The following is a 15880-nucleotide window of genomic DNA, read 5'->3' on the forward strand; positions in this document are numbered from 1 at the left end:
ATGCTGCCCTCAGTCGGGTCCCAAGACTCACACCCGGGGACCCGCCCTAAGTCTTGCTGTCGCAGGAGCATGGGGCCCAGGAGCCACCACTTCAGCCTCGTCTTCTCTGTCTCCAGCCTGGGCCTTCTGTTTCTGTTCTCACTGTTTCCAGGTGCGATGTGTAGTAAACCAGCCCTGCGTCTCCGGGCCCTGCAGCTGTACCCTTCTTCCCCAGATCTCTGTCCACATCCGATTTCTCTTTACTACTGTGCTGGAAACCAGCACTCTATCTGGGTAGCATGGAGGATGGAGGTGCTGAAGAGAAAGACAGGAGACCTGCCTGGCTCCGGTGGGAGCAGTGATGGACAAGCCAGGGGGGTGAGGGTGGGGCAGATTATGAAGGACGTTGAATGCCAGGCAGAGTTTGGACTTTATCTAGCAGGCAATGGGGAGCCATTGAATAGTTTTAAGCAGCTACTGGCTTGGTCAGACTTGAATGTTTAAAGCCTGATCTCAGAAATGTGGGGGAGGGTTAAAGAGGCTGCACCAGCAGCAGGAGCCGTGAGGAGGCTGCTGCTGGGTCCACTCAAGCTGCAGGGGCGACCAGACATTCAAAGGATGGCTGATAGGACCTAGGTACGGGCAGGGGTGCAGAGGGAGGCAGCAGAAAGGAAGGATAACTCCCAGATTTCTGGCTGACATCACGGGGGGTTGGGTGCTGTTTGCTGAGAGGGACCACAGAACAAGGAACAGGGTTTCAGAGCATGGGGGTAGGAAATTAGTTCCTATTTTGGACCTACAGAGTTTAAGGTGCCAATAGGACATTCAGGAGTGAACTGTTGTGTTTATGGGTCTGGAGCTCGGGAGAAAAATTCGGGCTAAAAAGAAAAGGACAATGACAGGCTTCTGGGGAACAATATGTGAGTCCGGGCCTGAAAACAATGTGTGTCACGGAAGTCTAGGGAGGAGAGTGTTTTCAGGACAGAATGGCCCATTGCATCAGAAGCTTTGAAAAAATCCATAGACGTGCAGCTGGATAAGTGGAAATAGGTTAGAGAGAAGTAGGGGGTGGTAGCAAAGGGGCTCACAACACCTGGGTGAGGGGCGGGACTCCTGTCGCCTATTTGGGCCCCTCTGGCATTCGCAGTAGGGTGGGCAGAACCCAGGTCCCTAGGAGGGGAAAGGGTGGGGAAGAAACCTGTCAGCCTTGCTCCTGAAGACAGTATCAATTCACTCCTCGGCCTCCACCTCGCTCTTCCACGGAGGCAGTCCAGGGAGGAGGGACAGAGCAGACCTCAGGAGACAGGTCTGTCTAGACAGCTAGATGGACAGAGCAGACCTCAGGAGGGCCAAGTAGGTAGCCATGAGACAGCAGACCAGGTGACAGGGCCCCAGCCATGGGCAGATGGAGGGTGTGTGAACAGAGGCCCCTGGACAAGGGTCTCAGATGGACAACCCTTCTTCCTGGTCCCCCAGAGTGCTTGGGTGCCGAGGGCAAGCTGGCTCACAAACTCTTCCGTGATCTCTTTGCCAACTACACAAGTGCCCTGAGACCCGTGGCAGACACAGACCAGGCTCTGAATGTGACCCTGGAGGTGACATTGTCCCAGATCATCGACATGGTGTGTTGTGGTGGTAGTGTCAAGTAACTGGCATGGGGGGAGGGGAGGAGTGAGAGACTGGGATTATTCTCCAAACAATTCTTTTCTATAAATGTTAATATTAACAACAACAATAATAACAGCTACTGACTGTTGGGTGCCCACAGTGTGCTCAACATTTTGCACACTTGCATTCCTGCCTGGCAGGGATTATCACCCATGTAACTACTAAGGAAACTGAGGGCTAAAGAAGAAAATGAACTGCCAAGGTCCCATAGCAAGGTCAGGCCTGGGTAACTGGACTGTGAGTCAGCTGGTTTTGTGGGTGCCCTTCAGAGCTCTGTAGGTGAGTGCGTACACACAGGGAAGGGTGTGCATATAGTGTGTCCACATCTGTGCCCACTCCCTGCCCCCCACTAGGATGAGCGGAACCAGGTGCTGACCCTGTACCTGTGGATTCGACAGGAGTGGACAGATGCCTACCTACGATGGGACCCGGATGCCTACGGTGGCCTTGACGCTATCCGCATCCCCAGCAGTCTCGTGTGGCGACCAGACATCGTACTCTACAACAAGTACTGTCTTCCTGGGCCCCTCCCCTATCATAACCCCTCCCCACTGTTGCCCCAGGCTCTAGGTATCCACTGATTCCCCCTCCTCCCCCCCCCACAAACCTAACCTGGAAGCTTTTCCCCCAGGACCCTCCTAAACTGCCAGGAGCTCACAGCCCCTCCAGGACACCCCTTCTTTAGTCTGTCCCAAGCCAACGCAGGCTGAATGTCTCCCGGGAACCCACTGTGTAGTCCAGGGCCAGTTCCGTGCCCCTCACAGAGAGGGTTCTGGGACACAAGTGCCCCTGACGGCATTCTCCACCCTCTCAGGCCTGCTCCAAGTCTCTCAGGACTCCCCGAGGGCCTACCTAGGGACTTCCTCCAGGGCATATCCCTCTGGAGCCCTCCTTGATGCCACCTAGAGCAGTTCAGTGTTCCCTAGACAACATAGAGCTCTGCATGTTTTCCCCGGGGGCCCTCCAGGAGATTCTCAGATGACACCATGCAGCCGGGCGCCGGCTCTTGCAGATGTGTTTTCACACTGCCCGGGCCTAGATCTGTGTCTCCTTTCGGCCCTGCAGGCGCCACCCCTTCTAAGCCTCCAAAGGCACGCAGGTGCCTCTCTGCCACCCGCTCTGTCCTCTGCGCGGCCCCGCAGGCTCCGCGCGCGCTGCCGCCTCAGGGAGTCCCACCTTGCCTGCCCCGCAGGGCGGACGCGCAGCCGCCGGCCTCCGCCAGCACCAACGTTGTCCTGCGGCACGACGGAGACGTGCGCTGGGACGCGCCGGCCATCACGCGCAGCTCGTGCCGCGTGGACGTGTCGGCCTTCCCGTTCGACGCGCAGCGCTGCGGCCTGACGTTCGGCTCCTGGACGCACGGCGGGCACCAGCTGGACGTGCGTCCACGCGGCACCGCCGCCAGCCTGGCCGACTTCGTGGAGAACGTGGAGTGGCGCGTGCTGGGCATGCCGGCGCGGCGGCGCGTGCTCACCTACGGCTGCTGCTCGGAGCCCTACCCCGACGTGACCTTCACGCTGCTGCTGCGCCGGCGCGCCGCCGCCTACGTGTGCAACCTGCTGCTGCCCTGCGTGCTCATCTCGCTGCTCGCGCCGCTGGCCTTCCACCTGCCGGCGGACTCGGGCGAGAAAGTGTCGCTCGGCGTCACAGTGCTGCTGGCGCTCACCGTCTTCCAGCTGCTCCTGGCCGAGAGCATGCCGCCGGCGGAGAGCGTGCCGCTCATCGGTGAGCCGCGAGGGGGCGGTGCTGGGGGGCAGGGGCGGGAAGAGAGAGCCTCCGCCTCCCAGAGATGGTCTCCCGGCCCAGGCTCGCGGGTCTCCACAGGGCCGGGGCGGGGCGGGGCGGGGTAGGGTAGGGACCGGCCCCCCGCAGCAACCCCAGGTCGGTGCGGGAGGAGGGAGCATCCTGGGAGCGTGCCTCATTCGGAGATGGAGGGGAGAGGAGGGACACCCCACCCCTCACGTGTCCTAGCAGGCAAAATGCGTTGAGTTCTGGCTGTTTGCCAGGCCCTCTCCTAAGCACGTGCCATTTTTTTTTTTTTTATTAACTCAGAGAGGCATCACGACACATCTATGAGGTATGTTCTGTTATCCCAGTTGTGCAAAAGGATCAGTAACTTACCCCCAGATTGTGCTCGTACCATTTGAGAGTGACTGTCATGGTCTGTGGGGGAGTGCAGGGTCCAGCAGTGAGGAGAACAATTAGGGAGCAGGTAGCTTCTGAGAACCCACTTGTAAGAACAGGGGATGAAGAGATCTTGGCCCTTACCTCCTTCCTGGTTCCATCCATTGGGACTGGAGGGTCCTGAAAGCCTGAGGGTGGATGAGCTGGTGCTTGTTTGTGTTGAGGCGGTGGTCAAGCTCAGGCCCCCTGAGTTCTTGTTTTGGGCCCCAGATTACTCTCTTTCTTGCAGGGAAGTACTACATGGCCACCATGACCATGGTCACATTCTCCACAGCGCTCACCATCCTTATCATGAACCTGCACTACTGTGGTCCCAGCGCCCGACCAGTGCCAGCCTGGGCTCGGGCCCTCCTGCTGGGACGCCTGGCACGAGGCCTGTGCGTGCGGGAACGAGGGGAGGCCTGTGGGCAGTCTAGACCACCTGAGTCACCCCCCAGTCCCCAGCCTCCTGACAGAGGTGCTCGCCCTCCAGCAGTTCCTTGCCGTGAGCCACAGTGTCTGTGCCATCAGGAAGCCCTCCTGCGCCACGTATCTACCATTGCTGACACCTTCCACAGCCACAGGGCTGCCCAGCGCCGCCATGAAGACTGGAAACGACTGGCCCGTGTGATGGATCGCTTCTTCTTGGGCATCTTCTTCTCCATGGCCCTGGTCATGAGCCTCCTGGTGCTGGTGCAGGCCCTCTGAGTTCCAGGGGTCTGGTACAGCCACAGCCCCTCCAGAGAGGGACGGAAAGGCCAGGTGGTGGTTGGCTCTCTGCTAGGCCACCTAGTTTCTCCCCACTGTGCCTAAGAGCTGGCGACACTCTCCCTCCAAGCTGAGCACTGCTGATTTCACAAACCACAGGGATCGCTTGTCTATATACCCTAAACTTTAAGGGAAGCCATAGCTTGCCACTGCCCTAATTCCTACAGAAGGGGCACTCTAAGAAGGGCCAAGATCGAAACACAGTCCTGGAGGAGCAGAATTGAATTTCGATGCTGCATGTTAGAGTTTTTGGTGGCGAGAGTGCAGGTTACATGAGAAACAGAATGACCATACTTCCTTGTCTTCTCTTCTCTTCCTCCGTGGCTGCTATGTTAGGAAGGACTCAGGGAAGGGGATCCAGGATTCATTCTCTTGTTTCCAGAGGAGGCCACATGAGGATTCAGCCCCAAAGCCTCAACTTACAATAAAGTGTGTGCCTCACACCTCTTCAATGCTGTTTTACCTCGGGGCCTGTGGCAGTGGAAGGTAGGGGTCCAGGTTTGTGTCTCTAGAGACAGGAGCCTTAGGACGAATAGATCATGGCAGAGATTATGTCTTTGCTGACAAGAATTCAACTGAGTCTTCAGCTGAGATCCTGGCAGTGGACCTAATGCTGTCTCTGCTGTCTGTCCTGCTCTCTGCCCTCTGGAGCTGGAGCCCGTCCACATCATTCCCACATACTGACATTCAGAGAGCTTCAAAGTGACCAAGGTGGGGCAGTGCAGCAGTGAGGCATTCATGAGGGGTTTGTTCCTTTCCGACTGTCACATGTTGTCTGTCTGGCACCACCCCTGTGCTTTAGACCCAGTCCCTGCCCTCAGGAAGCTCCCAGACTGACATGGGAGACAAACACTGACACGTGGTGTAGGGAAGCAGCCAGAGACCCATGGGAGCAAAGAGGCAGGGGCCCTAGCCCAACCAGCTGGGGGAGGTCAGAGAAAGCTTCCTGGAAGAGTGAATGGGAGCTTTCCAGGTGCATATGTGAGCCATTCGAGTAATACCAGCAAATACCGTGGCCAAGTGTTGTCCTCCCCAATCCCTCCTCAAACTAGTTTCATCATCAGTTTCCAAATGAGTAGTTGCCTGCCCTTAGAGACCGCTGCCCCCTTTCAGTGTCTCACTCTTAAAGCCTTGGGGAAGGCTCAGTCCCCAGATTCCCTTAATTCTCCATCAGCAAACCTGGCAGCTGCCAGAGAAAGTCCCAGAGTTCTCTGCAGAGGGTCACCATGGATCCTGGCTGCTCTTAAAGCACATAGGGGGCCGACATCCCCATGTCGGGCTTAGGCAGCGCGATGGCCAGGAGGGGCTGTTCAGTGTCAGATGGATCATGGCAGGTCTGGACTCTATGGAAAGGTTCCCCTGACAAGGAACCAGACTGGCAGTAGGAGGGACCAGACTGAAGAAGAGGGGCCTTGACCCATGGCTGCAGGAAAAACAGAGGCAGAGAGAGAGGTTTCAGTGCAAAATGAGGTACACAAACACGATAAGAGGAATGAGCAGAGTGGGCTGGAAACACTGACCCCCAAGGTGGAATGAGAGCCAGATATGAAAAGCAAGAATTCAGGGAGGACAGCAGGCAGATGAAAGGACCCCAGGCCCCTTTCCAGATGTCACTAGGAGGTTCTGTGCCCCTGCCTCCTGCCGACACAAATGAGCCATTCTAGGGTGGGATAAGCAAGGGGAAGACATGAGTGAGCTCTAGTGACGCTTATCTTTGCCCCTCTATACAACCCCTGATTACTGGGGGGAATCCTAACCTTGTCCACTGCATGAGATGACATTACCGGCACTCAAGCTGGTTGGAGGCTGGAGATCTGGATTCTGACCCTGGCTCTGCCACTGACTCATTCTGTCCCCTTGGGCAGGTCCCTTCTATCTCTGGGTCTCCCTTTACTATATAATAAGGGTAATACTGCCTTTTCTTTCCCCTTCCAATAGTTTATTGTACAGTAAGAATAAAATGAGATGGTGTCTAGGGAGAGGTGGTGGTTCAGAGTTTGGCTGTCTGGACCCCAGCCCTGACTAGCTGTGTGTGTAGGGCTGGTTGCCTCTCTGGGGCTTAGTTCCCTCATCTGTAGAACAGGGGCGATGACAGAGCCTACACCACTGGGTTGTGGTGAGGATGCCTGGAACTCTGAGTGGTAATAGGTCATGGAGAATGGTGGGAACAAAATGAAGTCTAGGGCTCCTTCCTGTCCACTGTTCATAGAGCCCTGGGGCGGGGGGGAGGAGGGACCTAAGGGGGAGTAGTGGCTGCAGCCTCCTGGCCTATTCCACTTGGTTCCTTGAAAAGCCCCTTCCCACCTGAAGAAGTGAGGCCCAGGCAGGCCTGGGTACAGAAGGTATTCAAGGGAAGGAAAGAGTCACAGCTGAGAGGGACCTGGGGATCATCTAGTCTAATACGCATATTAGACTGTTAGAAAGACTGAGGCTCAGAGAGGGCTTGATTGGTCACAGAGAGAGTTAGGGCAGAGTCTGGATGAGAGTCCAGGTCTCCAGCACCCAGAGCCTGACCACTACCTTGGAAGGTGGTCTGAGGGAGTCCTGAGGGCAGTGATAGAAACAATGGGTTTTGCAGCTGAAGGAGAAGGCCCAGGGAGGACTGTGGGTGGGCATGGCCATGGGACTCCATGCCCCCAGTGCAGCCCAGATCTCTCCCCATCAGTGGCCTCCTGTGAGGGAGGGGGCAGCCCCAGACTGGGGGGGGGGGCAGGTATGTAAGCTTGCATGACCACTGCCCCATACATACATGCATGTCCTCTGAGGTAGGTTCACCACCCCCGCAGGGGTCTGCTTGAGAGGGTTTACTTGTTTGGATTAGAAGGGGGTTGTTTTCCTTTGCACAGGGCTGTGCATGCAGGAGAGGAGTGCCACCCCAGGGCAGCCCCCTCACCCTTGAGTTGAGCCCTGCAGAAGCTTGAGGCTCTTACCTGAGTTACCAAGAGGGCAGGACCTGGACTTGCACTGCTTGTCTGTAGGGAAGAAACCAAGGCTCAGTAGCTCTCAGGACAGGAAGGAACCCCAGAACCCTCTAGTCCGTCTCTGGCTTATTCTCATGGAAGCTGGTACATTTTCCTCTAATGAGCTTCCTTTTGGTAGGGCCTCCTTTACCTGTGTTTGACTTGACCCATGAGCAGCAGAGCTAGAAGGGAGCCAGCCCTCAAAGCCAGGGTCTCTTCTGGGTGCTCTTCCTGCTTCTCTGGCCTGTAACTTTGCCTCCCTGTGTGACCACCTCTCCCAGGCTGTGTCCCAGCCAAGGAGGCACTAGTTCATGTACTTTTCATGTCTTCCTCACCTTCCATCAACTCATGCACACCCATGATACTGTCCCTGGTGGGAACGGAAGCCATACTGGACCTTCTCCCATTTTACATGTGGTCCACAGTTCAGCCAACAACTTGGCTCTAATGATGCAAAGTGGGCCTCACAAGGCCCCAGGCATCACTCAGCCAGGACCAGCAGCCCACAGCCCCTTCAGAGATTAGGAACCTGGGCCTGTCCTCATGATTCTACCTCTGGTGGGTCCTGGGGGATCAACAGACTGAGCTGGGACTACGGAACCCAACTGCTGTCTCGGCATCCCGCCTGCACCCCCACCCAGTCCACACAACAGCACAGGGTTTCCATTCAGCTGAACACACACGCTCCTCTCAGAAACTGAGTTTGGGGCTCTTCCTCATACCTGGCAACAGTGGTCTGGGTGTCAGCGCTGTGGCCAGAAATTAATTGCCTTCCAGTTTCCAGCTGGAAGAAAAGCCTGACCAGTTCCATTTGGCCCTCAAATGGCTACCTGCCTCGGTCTGGAAACCCTCTTCAGCCTCCCTGTGGGCAAGTGGCCAGCCCTGGCTTAGGTACCTCCAAGGGCAAGTGGCACACTACCTCAGAAGCTTGTCTTCCCTTAGCTGCACAGGATGGGGGTGGTGGGGAGAGGGACAGGACTGGGTCCCCCTCACTGTTCATTTGATTGTGGTACTTATGTACATGTCCCCTGAGCCTGGGGGGGCAAGCCTGTCTTGTGCCCAGGTGCGGCCTGGCGCGTGCCTGCCTACCTTTGATGTACTCGCAGTTGTAGGTGCTATGCTTGCCCAGGGCCCGGAGGTAGATGCGGGCGGGGCCCTGGGCTGGTCTGCTGGCGTTGATCACCTGGAAGGTCTCGAAGGGGGGGATCAGCACCTCCTCCTCCCCAGGGAAGAAGGAGTAGCCCTTGATAGGTGCCCCAAGGCAGGTCCAGATGCCAAAGAAGGTGTCCTCCCCAAATTGCTGGGCTGCAACATTCTTTAGGGACGCGGAGGCAAAACCCCCCAGCCTGACGGTTGCCCCAGGCCCCGCCGGCCGGAAGCGCAGGCCGTGCACCCCTCGGAACACTTGGTGGCACTGGGGCGAACGCTGGCCCCTGCCCAGCAGCTGTACGGCTTCGGTCAGCAGGAAATGGAGTGTCTTGAAGGAGAAGTGGTGGAGGTAGTAGGCTCTGGAGCGGCCTGCCTCACGCACGGCGGCATTGAACTGCTTGTGCAGGGGGCTGTTGGCGGTGTAGGCCAGGAGGGCCACCCCATGCTCATCGCGGAAGCCAGGGGGTGGCGGGGGCAACCCAGTAGGGTTCAGGACCCACTCTGGCCCCCAGGCCTGGCGGTCCTGCCATTGGCTGCTTGCCTGCACCCAGCCATCCGCGTACACTTTGTTGGCCTGGAACTCAGTTTGGTTGAGATCTGGGAGAGCTGCTGTCATGGCTGCTGCACAGCCTTCATACTGGTCATCAAAGGAGGCTGGGGCTATGTCCAGGGGCAGTTCTTGAGAGAACAGGTCTCGTCGAGAGATGGGGTGGCTCTGGGCCTGGCAGAGAGGGAGCAATAAGGACTGAGAGGATGAGCCTCAGGAGATGGGAGCCCGTCATCACATTTCTCCACTGAGAAGAGAAGGACACTGATGGCCCCAAACCCACCTTGAGGGAAAAGGGATTGGGAACAACTAGCTGCCCTCTCTCAGACACCAGGGTCTGAGGCTGTCCCCTCAGGCCGGGCGAGCCCCACTGGAAATATCAGTTGTTCTCTCCTCCCACGACTCCCCACTCCCCACCCCCCGCCAGAGTTCAGAGGAAGCCCGCAGTGCAGCTCCCAGTGACATGGACACAGTGGGGGATGACCATACCTGCAGCGCTTCCAGGAGGCCCGTGCACACAAGCAGCAGACACAGCATGGCAGGGGTCTGCATGTTGGAGGTAGCCCTGGACAAGTTACTGTCTCTCTTTGGGTCTCAGTTTCTTCATCTAGAAAATGAGAATGTTAATCTGTACAGATGAAAAAACATTAATGGGCACCTAGTCTGTATCACTCGCAGTGGTTGGCATAGAGTCACAACATAGATATGAGGGCTCGGGGCGTCTAGGTGGCTCAGTCGGTTAAGTGTCTGCCTTCGGCTCAGGTCATGCTCACAGGGTCTTGGGATGGAGCCCCTCATCAGGCTCCCTGCTTAGTGGGGAGTCTGCTTCTCCTTCTGCCCCTCACCCCCACTTGTGCTCTCTCGCTATCAAATAAATAAATAATCTTTAAGAAAAGAAAGAAATGAAGGCTCAGGAGAGAAAGAGAGGACCATTCTTGCTGGCAGGAACATGGGAGACTTCCTGGAGAAGTTGTTATCTGAACAGGGTCTTACAGGGAGAATAGGAGAATAAGCCTTCAATCAGTGGAGACTGGGAGAGGAGTGGGATTTGGGGTGGGAAAGGCATCTAGGGCAGCAGAAATGAGAAGAGCAAAGGTATTGGATGTAAAAAGTGAAGGACATTTTGTCCAGTATGGCAGAGCTTGCAGTGAGGGAGTGTTGGCAAGACTGCGGCCAGTCGTGAAAGGTCTTGGCTGCCCCAGTAAGAGGTCTGGGCTTCACCCCATGGGGGATGTGAGGCTGGAACAGGTCCAGGACAGGCCAGCTGGTGGGGCCATGGAGGTATTCCAGGGACAGGATCCAGCCATCTCCCCTCCCGAAGTCCTGCTGCGTACTGAGCCCTCCTTCCTTAAGCTCTCAACTGCTTCCTGAGCAGGGACAGGTGTAGACCCCCAGGGGGTGAGGGGTCCTGTAGATGGTGAGAGGATGGAGTGGGAAGTGAGGCTCCAAGAAGGCAGAGTCCCAGCAGTTTCTAAATCAGTGCAGCTACTTCTTTGTTTCTTTCGTTATGAAGTTAATGCCTGCTCATAGTGAAAAGAAAAAAGTATGAATGAATCAGAGTCCAAACTCCAGTCTTCTTTCTCTCTCTGTGTCCTCTCTCACTCCTACGGTGCCGGCTGTTACCGTGATAATAGTGTGCTTTAGGACCATTTTTGGTGCACATGCAAATAATTTAATATGCATACACACATAGCTTTCTGTACACAGGCTGGTTTTGGTTTTTATTGTCTTTTTTTTTTTTTTTTTTTTTTTTTCAAAAAAAGAGAGAGAGAGCTCAGAGGCTTGAGATAGGGAAGTCTGGCTTCTGATATCAGACTGAGGACATTGAATTGTGTGGCCTAAGATACCGGCAGTGAGGATGAACCCAGAACCACTAGGTATAATTTAATAGACTTGGTGTCTGATGGGACACAGGAGATGTGACAGAGGGAAAAACCAAGAATGACGTGCAGGTTTTCATGCTCTAGGCTGCCAACACATAGGAGGAACAGAGTGGACTTTAAAAGCTCATCTTGCCCAGGCCCATCCCAGCACATGATAGGTGCTCAACAAAAAAATGAATGAACCATTAGATTTGGAGGGGAAACAGTGAGTTCAGTTTGGCACATGTGGATTCTTTTTTTTTTTTTTAAAGATTTTATTTATTTATTTGACAGAGAGAAATCACAAGTAGGCAGAGAGGCAGGCAGAGAGAGAGGAGGAAGCAGGCTCCCTGCTGAGCAGAAAGCCCAATGTGGGGCTTGAACCCAGGACCTGGGATCATGACCTGAGCCGAAGGCAGCGGCTTAACCCACTGAGCCACCCAGGCGCCCCGGCACATGTGGATTCTTAAGGGGCAGATGTCCAAAAGATAGAAGAATGGATAATAAGATGAGACATTTGTGTGATGGGTGTATTTAAGTCTGAGAAGACATGAGAACGCCAGAGAAAGAAGAAAAAGAGGACCAAGAAGCAAAGAGAGGGCTGCTTGAAGCCAAAGCACAGGTGGACTGAGACACCTTGGGTTTCTAGAAGCTCTTCACTTGGGTCCCATGAAATACCTTGGTACCCTTGTGATAATTGCTCTTTTTTTTTTTTTAAGATTTTATTTATTATTTGACAGAGAGAGACCTAGCGAGAGGGGGAACACAAGCAGGAGGAGTGGGAGGGGAAAAGCAGGCTTCCTGCTGAGCAGGGAGCCTGATGCAGGGCTAGATTCCAAGACCCTGGGATCATGACCTGAGCCGAAGGTAGATGCTTAATGACTGAGCCACCCAGCCGCCCTGTGATAATTCCTCTTTAGGCTTCATCTAGCTTGTGATGATTCCTGTAGACTTGTCTTCGGAAGAGTCTCATGTAATATACTGTCCCCCTTTTTCACCCAGTCACCCAAGACGGTCACTTCATCAAACACATTCGAACATTCATCAAACACTAAATTAGTTGCCAACTAATGCTGATCACAATATGGATCCAGCCTAGAAGCTTCTTCCCTTTCCCCGTCCCTTTCATGGCTCAGTCTACCCCTACCTCTCCCCCTCCCCCGCCCCAGTCTCCACTGTAACCCCTGCTGACCCACCCTCCACAGAGCAGGTGTTTCTAAAGCCCCACTGGTCAGGTTGCTTACCTGCTTAAAACCCTCTGTGCTAAACCTGACTGGAAGCAATACCTTGGCATACAGAGTAAAAATGCTGAGATGAAAATTATGAGGGAAAAGATGAGAACACATCTAGAAAGGAAAAAAAAAAAGGCAACAAAACACAACTCCCCTCCATGCCCTTAGGACAGAGCCCTCCTCATGCTGGCATTTAGGGTGCCCTGTGACCTAGCCCTCCATGACCTCTTCAGCCTTGTGCCCCAGCCCCCTGCTTGGCTTCTACAGAACAGAACAAAGCTGCAGGTGAGGCCCCACTGCTTCCTTCCCTGTGGCTCTGCACACATTGCCATCCTGCTTTCCACTTTTCAAGACTCAGCTCAGGGGTTATCTTCTCCAGGGAGCTCTCCGGCTTCTCTGTGCTCTTCAGTCACCGTGTGCTTTCTCACTCACGGTCCTAATCATACTGTGCTGCCCTGATGTGTCTGTCTCCCCTCCTGGCCTGTGAGTTCCTTGAGGACAGGGACTGGGTATGACCTGTGCCATGTCCCCAGAGCTCAGCCCAAGCTGGGCACAGATGAGGCTTCCTGGAATGTTTGCTGAGTCTGCTTTCAGGTTGCAGCTAACAGTGTAGACCACTGCAGAACAGGTAGATTGATGACTTTGGTGAGCAGTGTTGGGGGGAATGAGGTGGGGCCAGAGCAATGGGGTGGTTATGGGAGGGGAGGAGATGGAGGCGCTGGGTCATCCCTTATATCTTACCCACCCTCTGTTTTTCCTCTCATCCTGCTCAGGGCACAGTTTCTCCTCATCCAGACCCTCACTGAACATTCCCTTCTAGGGATGTGACTCCAAATCCCTTCCCCAGGAACCCCCCAATTTCCCAAAGACTCCAAACCCTCCAGGTATCCTAGAACTCTCCTTCAAAGGTGCTATGGTCTGAATGTTTGTGTCCCTACAAAGTTCATATGTTGAAATCCTAATGCCTCCTGTGATGGCTTTAGAAGGTGGGGCCTTTAGGACATAATTAGTTCATGAGGGCTCTGGGATTACTGTTCTCATAAAAGAGACCCCACAGAGTTCCCTAGCCCCTTCCACCATGTGAGGACATCATGAGAAGGTGTCAGCTATAAGCCAGAAAGAGGGCCTTCACCTGATCATGCTGGCACTCCGATCTCAGACCTTCAGCCTCCAGAACTATGAGAAATAATTGTCTGTTGTTTATAAGTTACCCAGTCTGTGGTATTTCATAGCAGCCTGAACAGAGTAAGATAAAAGTTGCCCTGAAACTGTTGTTATTGACTCCTAGAACTCCATCATCAATACCCCAAATTTCCCCTTTAAAAAAAGTCTTTCCCTGCCCTGTACCCAGGAAGAGGGTGGTGTGCCCCTTACCTAGGCCTTCTCCAGGGAAGCTGGTGTCGCTCTCCAGTTATGACCACCAGGACAGGGGGAAGGCAGGTTTCTCCTTTATACTGTCAGTCCCCCACCGCTTGTACCCACACAGCTGCTCAGAAATGTGACACTCCCCCATCTATTTCTGGATGTCTCCTGAAGGCTTGGGAACACTAGCCTCTGCCCAGTCTGCCTTGGGCCAGTGCACTCCCATAAAGAAAGGAACCCCTGGGGCTAGAGAGAAGGTGGCCTGAGGCATCGAGGACCCTGGCTGGAACAACCACCTCCACACTGGGTTTAGCCTGTCCTCAGTATCTCCTTACTTTGTGTTCCTATTATGTGAGCATGGAGACTCTCTAATGTGCAAGAAGGAATTCCCAGATTCAGGAGGCTGGGTCTGGCCAGCACTGATTTGCTCTGTGATCTTGGAGGATTTCTGCCTCACTCAGGACCCTGGCTCCGTGACAAAATTTGACTGCATCCTTTGGGGCCTTCCTTGGAGTTCCACATTTGGGGATGGGAGAAGCACCTCCATGTGGGGAGAGGACAAAACCCTCATCCCAGTGGAGCTGGTACCAGGGCCATGTCTCAGCAGACCTGGCTGTCCCAGGCGGTATCTTCTGTTCCAACAGCTGCAGGTGCTCTGGGCCCTCCAGGATGAGAGGCAGTCAGGATAAACAGTCAAGATGTGGTTTTTCACAGTAATGGTGAACAATAGAGGGATGGATATTCTGATCTAGGTGATCTTTGGGACGGCCCATCTCATTGGAAGAGGACAAGAGTACTTGTCTAGAGGCTGTGTTTCCCTGACAAGTTCTCTGGTTTGGGGGGGATGATATTTTTCCCATCTCCCTCCCCACACTTCTCCAAGCCCAGGCACACAGTGTGTCTTTTTTGGTATATAGGAAGGATTTTTGGAGAAAGCAGGATTCTAGAGGAAGGAAATTCTTTATTTGGCTGGCAGCCTGAGGGAACGGGGCAATGGGAATGGGGCTAAATGAATGAGCCAAACCAGGATGGAGGCCCTGAAGTCAGTCTAACTTTCTGTGCTCACCTCAGCCCCAGCAAGCAGCAGGAAACATCTCTTAAATCCTGACATTTGGGACCCCAACTCCCCTGAGGGAGTAACCCTCCCACCCCCAGGGCTCAAGCTGCCAGAAAGCTGTCTGTCCCCAGAGCTGCTTACTGATTTCTCAGCTGGTCCCTTCTCCCGTTACCTCTGATTGGGTATCCAAAACTCAGAGCCAGGTTATTTATAGACAGACCCACAGCAGGGGAGGGGAAAAGCTAGTGTTTATAAACATGGGGTCACCTGGGTCTAAGAGGTCCACAGAGAGAGGGTCTGTGGAGGGAGAGGGGCTGGCCCCTCAGGGTGTGAGACAGAGAGCTGGTCCAACCCTACTGAATGGAAGGGGGAGGGCGGGTGCCGCTCAGGTGCTGGATCACGCGTGCCCCCCATGAGTGGGCCATATGCAAATTGCATGCAAATCAGCGAGCGCACCAGCAGACAGTTCTTGGTGGGCGGGACCCTCGTGGGCCTCCCCCGTCTAGTGGGCTGAGAGCTGGGGCTCCGCCAGGTCGGGGACCACCTGAGAGGCCAAGTCTCGCAGGTCCCTCCCCCAAACCCGGTCTCATTCGCTTGGAGCCAAAGCGGATTCTGGAGAAAGAATTCGCAGTCCTAGGGAAGGGGAGGTACGCCCCTCGGCCCCTTCCCGCGCCACTCCCGCTTCCCCACCCCTTGTCCGTTGTTGCAGAAGAGAGGTGTCGGGTTACCGCCGCGGGGGCTATAGTTAGCCGCGGGACTTTGTTGATCCGCTAGACTCCCGGGACAGCGCAGCACCCGCCGGGACTTAAGCCCCCCGCCGGCCCGAGCGGTCAGTGTTCCTTCCCGCTGTCGCCCCTGCAACTTCCAGGTGGGTCCCTGGCTCTCCTTCCCCTCCTTTCTGCAGGCGGAGCCAAATTATGGCTCCGCGTTTACTATCGCAAGGGTCCCCGGGCAGAAGACGCTGAGCGTGGGGGCTAGTGGGAATCTGGGGAGCGAAGCCCTGGGGTTGTGCGGGGTACACAGTGAAATCTAAGACCACGCCCACTCCCTTAGGCCCGCCCTCGGCCCCGCCCACAGCGTCTTGGGCCGGATCCAGGACGGAGACCCTTCACACCCCAGAGGAAGGGACCCCG

The 15880-nt window shown here is 55.1% G+C and overlaps 2 protein-coding genes across 2 annotated transcripts; one reads left to right on the forward strand and one right to left on the reverse strand.

Annotated features, from left to right (window-relative positions):
• LOC111159641 (cholinergic receptor nicotinic alpha 10 subunit) lies at nt 1-4518 on the forward strand. The gene is made up of 6 exons (XM_022522191.1): nt 1-151; nt 1456-1601; nt 2001-2155; nt 2840-3372; nt 3700-3728; nt 4066-4518. The coding sequence occupies exons 1-6, from the start codon at nt 1-3 to the stop codon at nt 4516-4518; spliced, it is 1467 nt and encodes a 488-aa protein (XP_022377899.1).
• A 1187-nt stretch (nt 4519-5705) lies between these two features.
• Nucleotides 5706-13759, reverse strand: LOC111159574 (ADP-ribosyltransferase 1). The gene is made up of 5 exons (XM_022522104.1): nt 13703-13759; nt 9724-9841; nt 8628-9408; nt 7509-7550; nt 5706-6001 (listed from the first exon to the last, which is right to left on the reverse strand). The coding sequence occupies exons 2-5, from the start codon at nt 9784-9786 to the stop codon at nt 5922-5924; spliced, it is 966 nt and encodes a 321-aa protein (XP_022377812.1). The 5' UTR covers nt 9787-9841; nt 13703-13759; the 3' UTR covers nt 5706-5921.
• Between the last annotated feature and the right edge of the window lie 2121 nt (nt 13760-15880).

This window comes from Enhydra lutris, unplaced genomic scaffold, assembly GCF_002288905.1.
Source record: "Enhydra lutris kenyoni isolate GAN:26980312 unplaced genomic scaffold, ASM228890v2 scaffoldscaffold68, whole genome shotgun sequence".
Classification (NCBI taxonomy): Eukaryota; Metazoa; Chordata; class Mammalia; order Carnivora; family Mustelidae; genus Enhydra; species Enhydra lutris.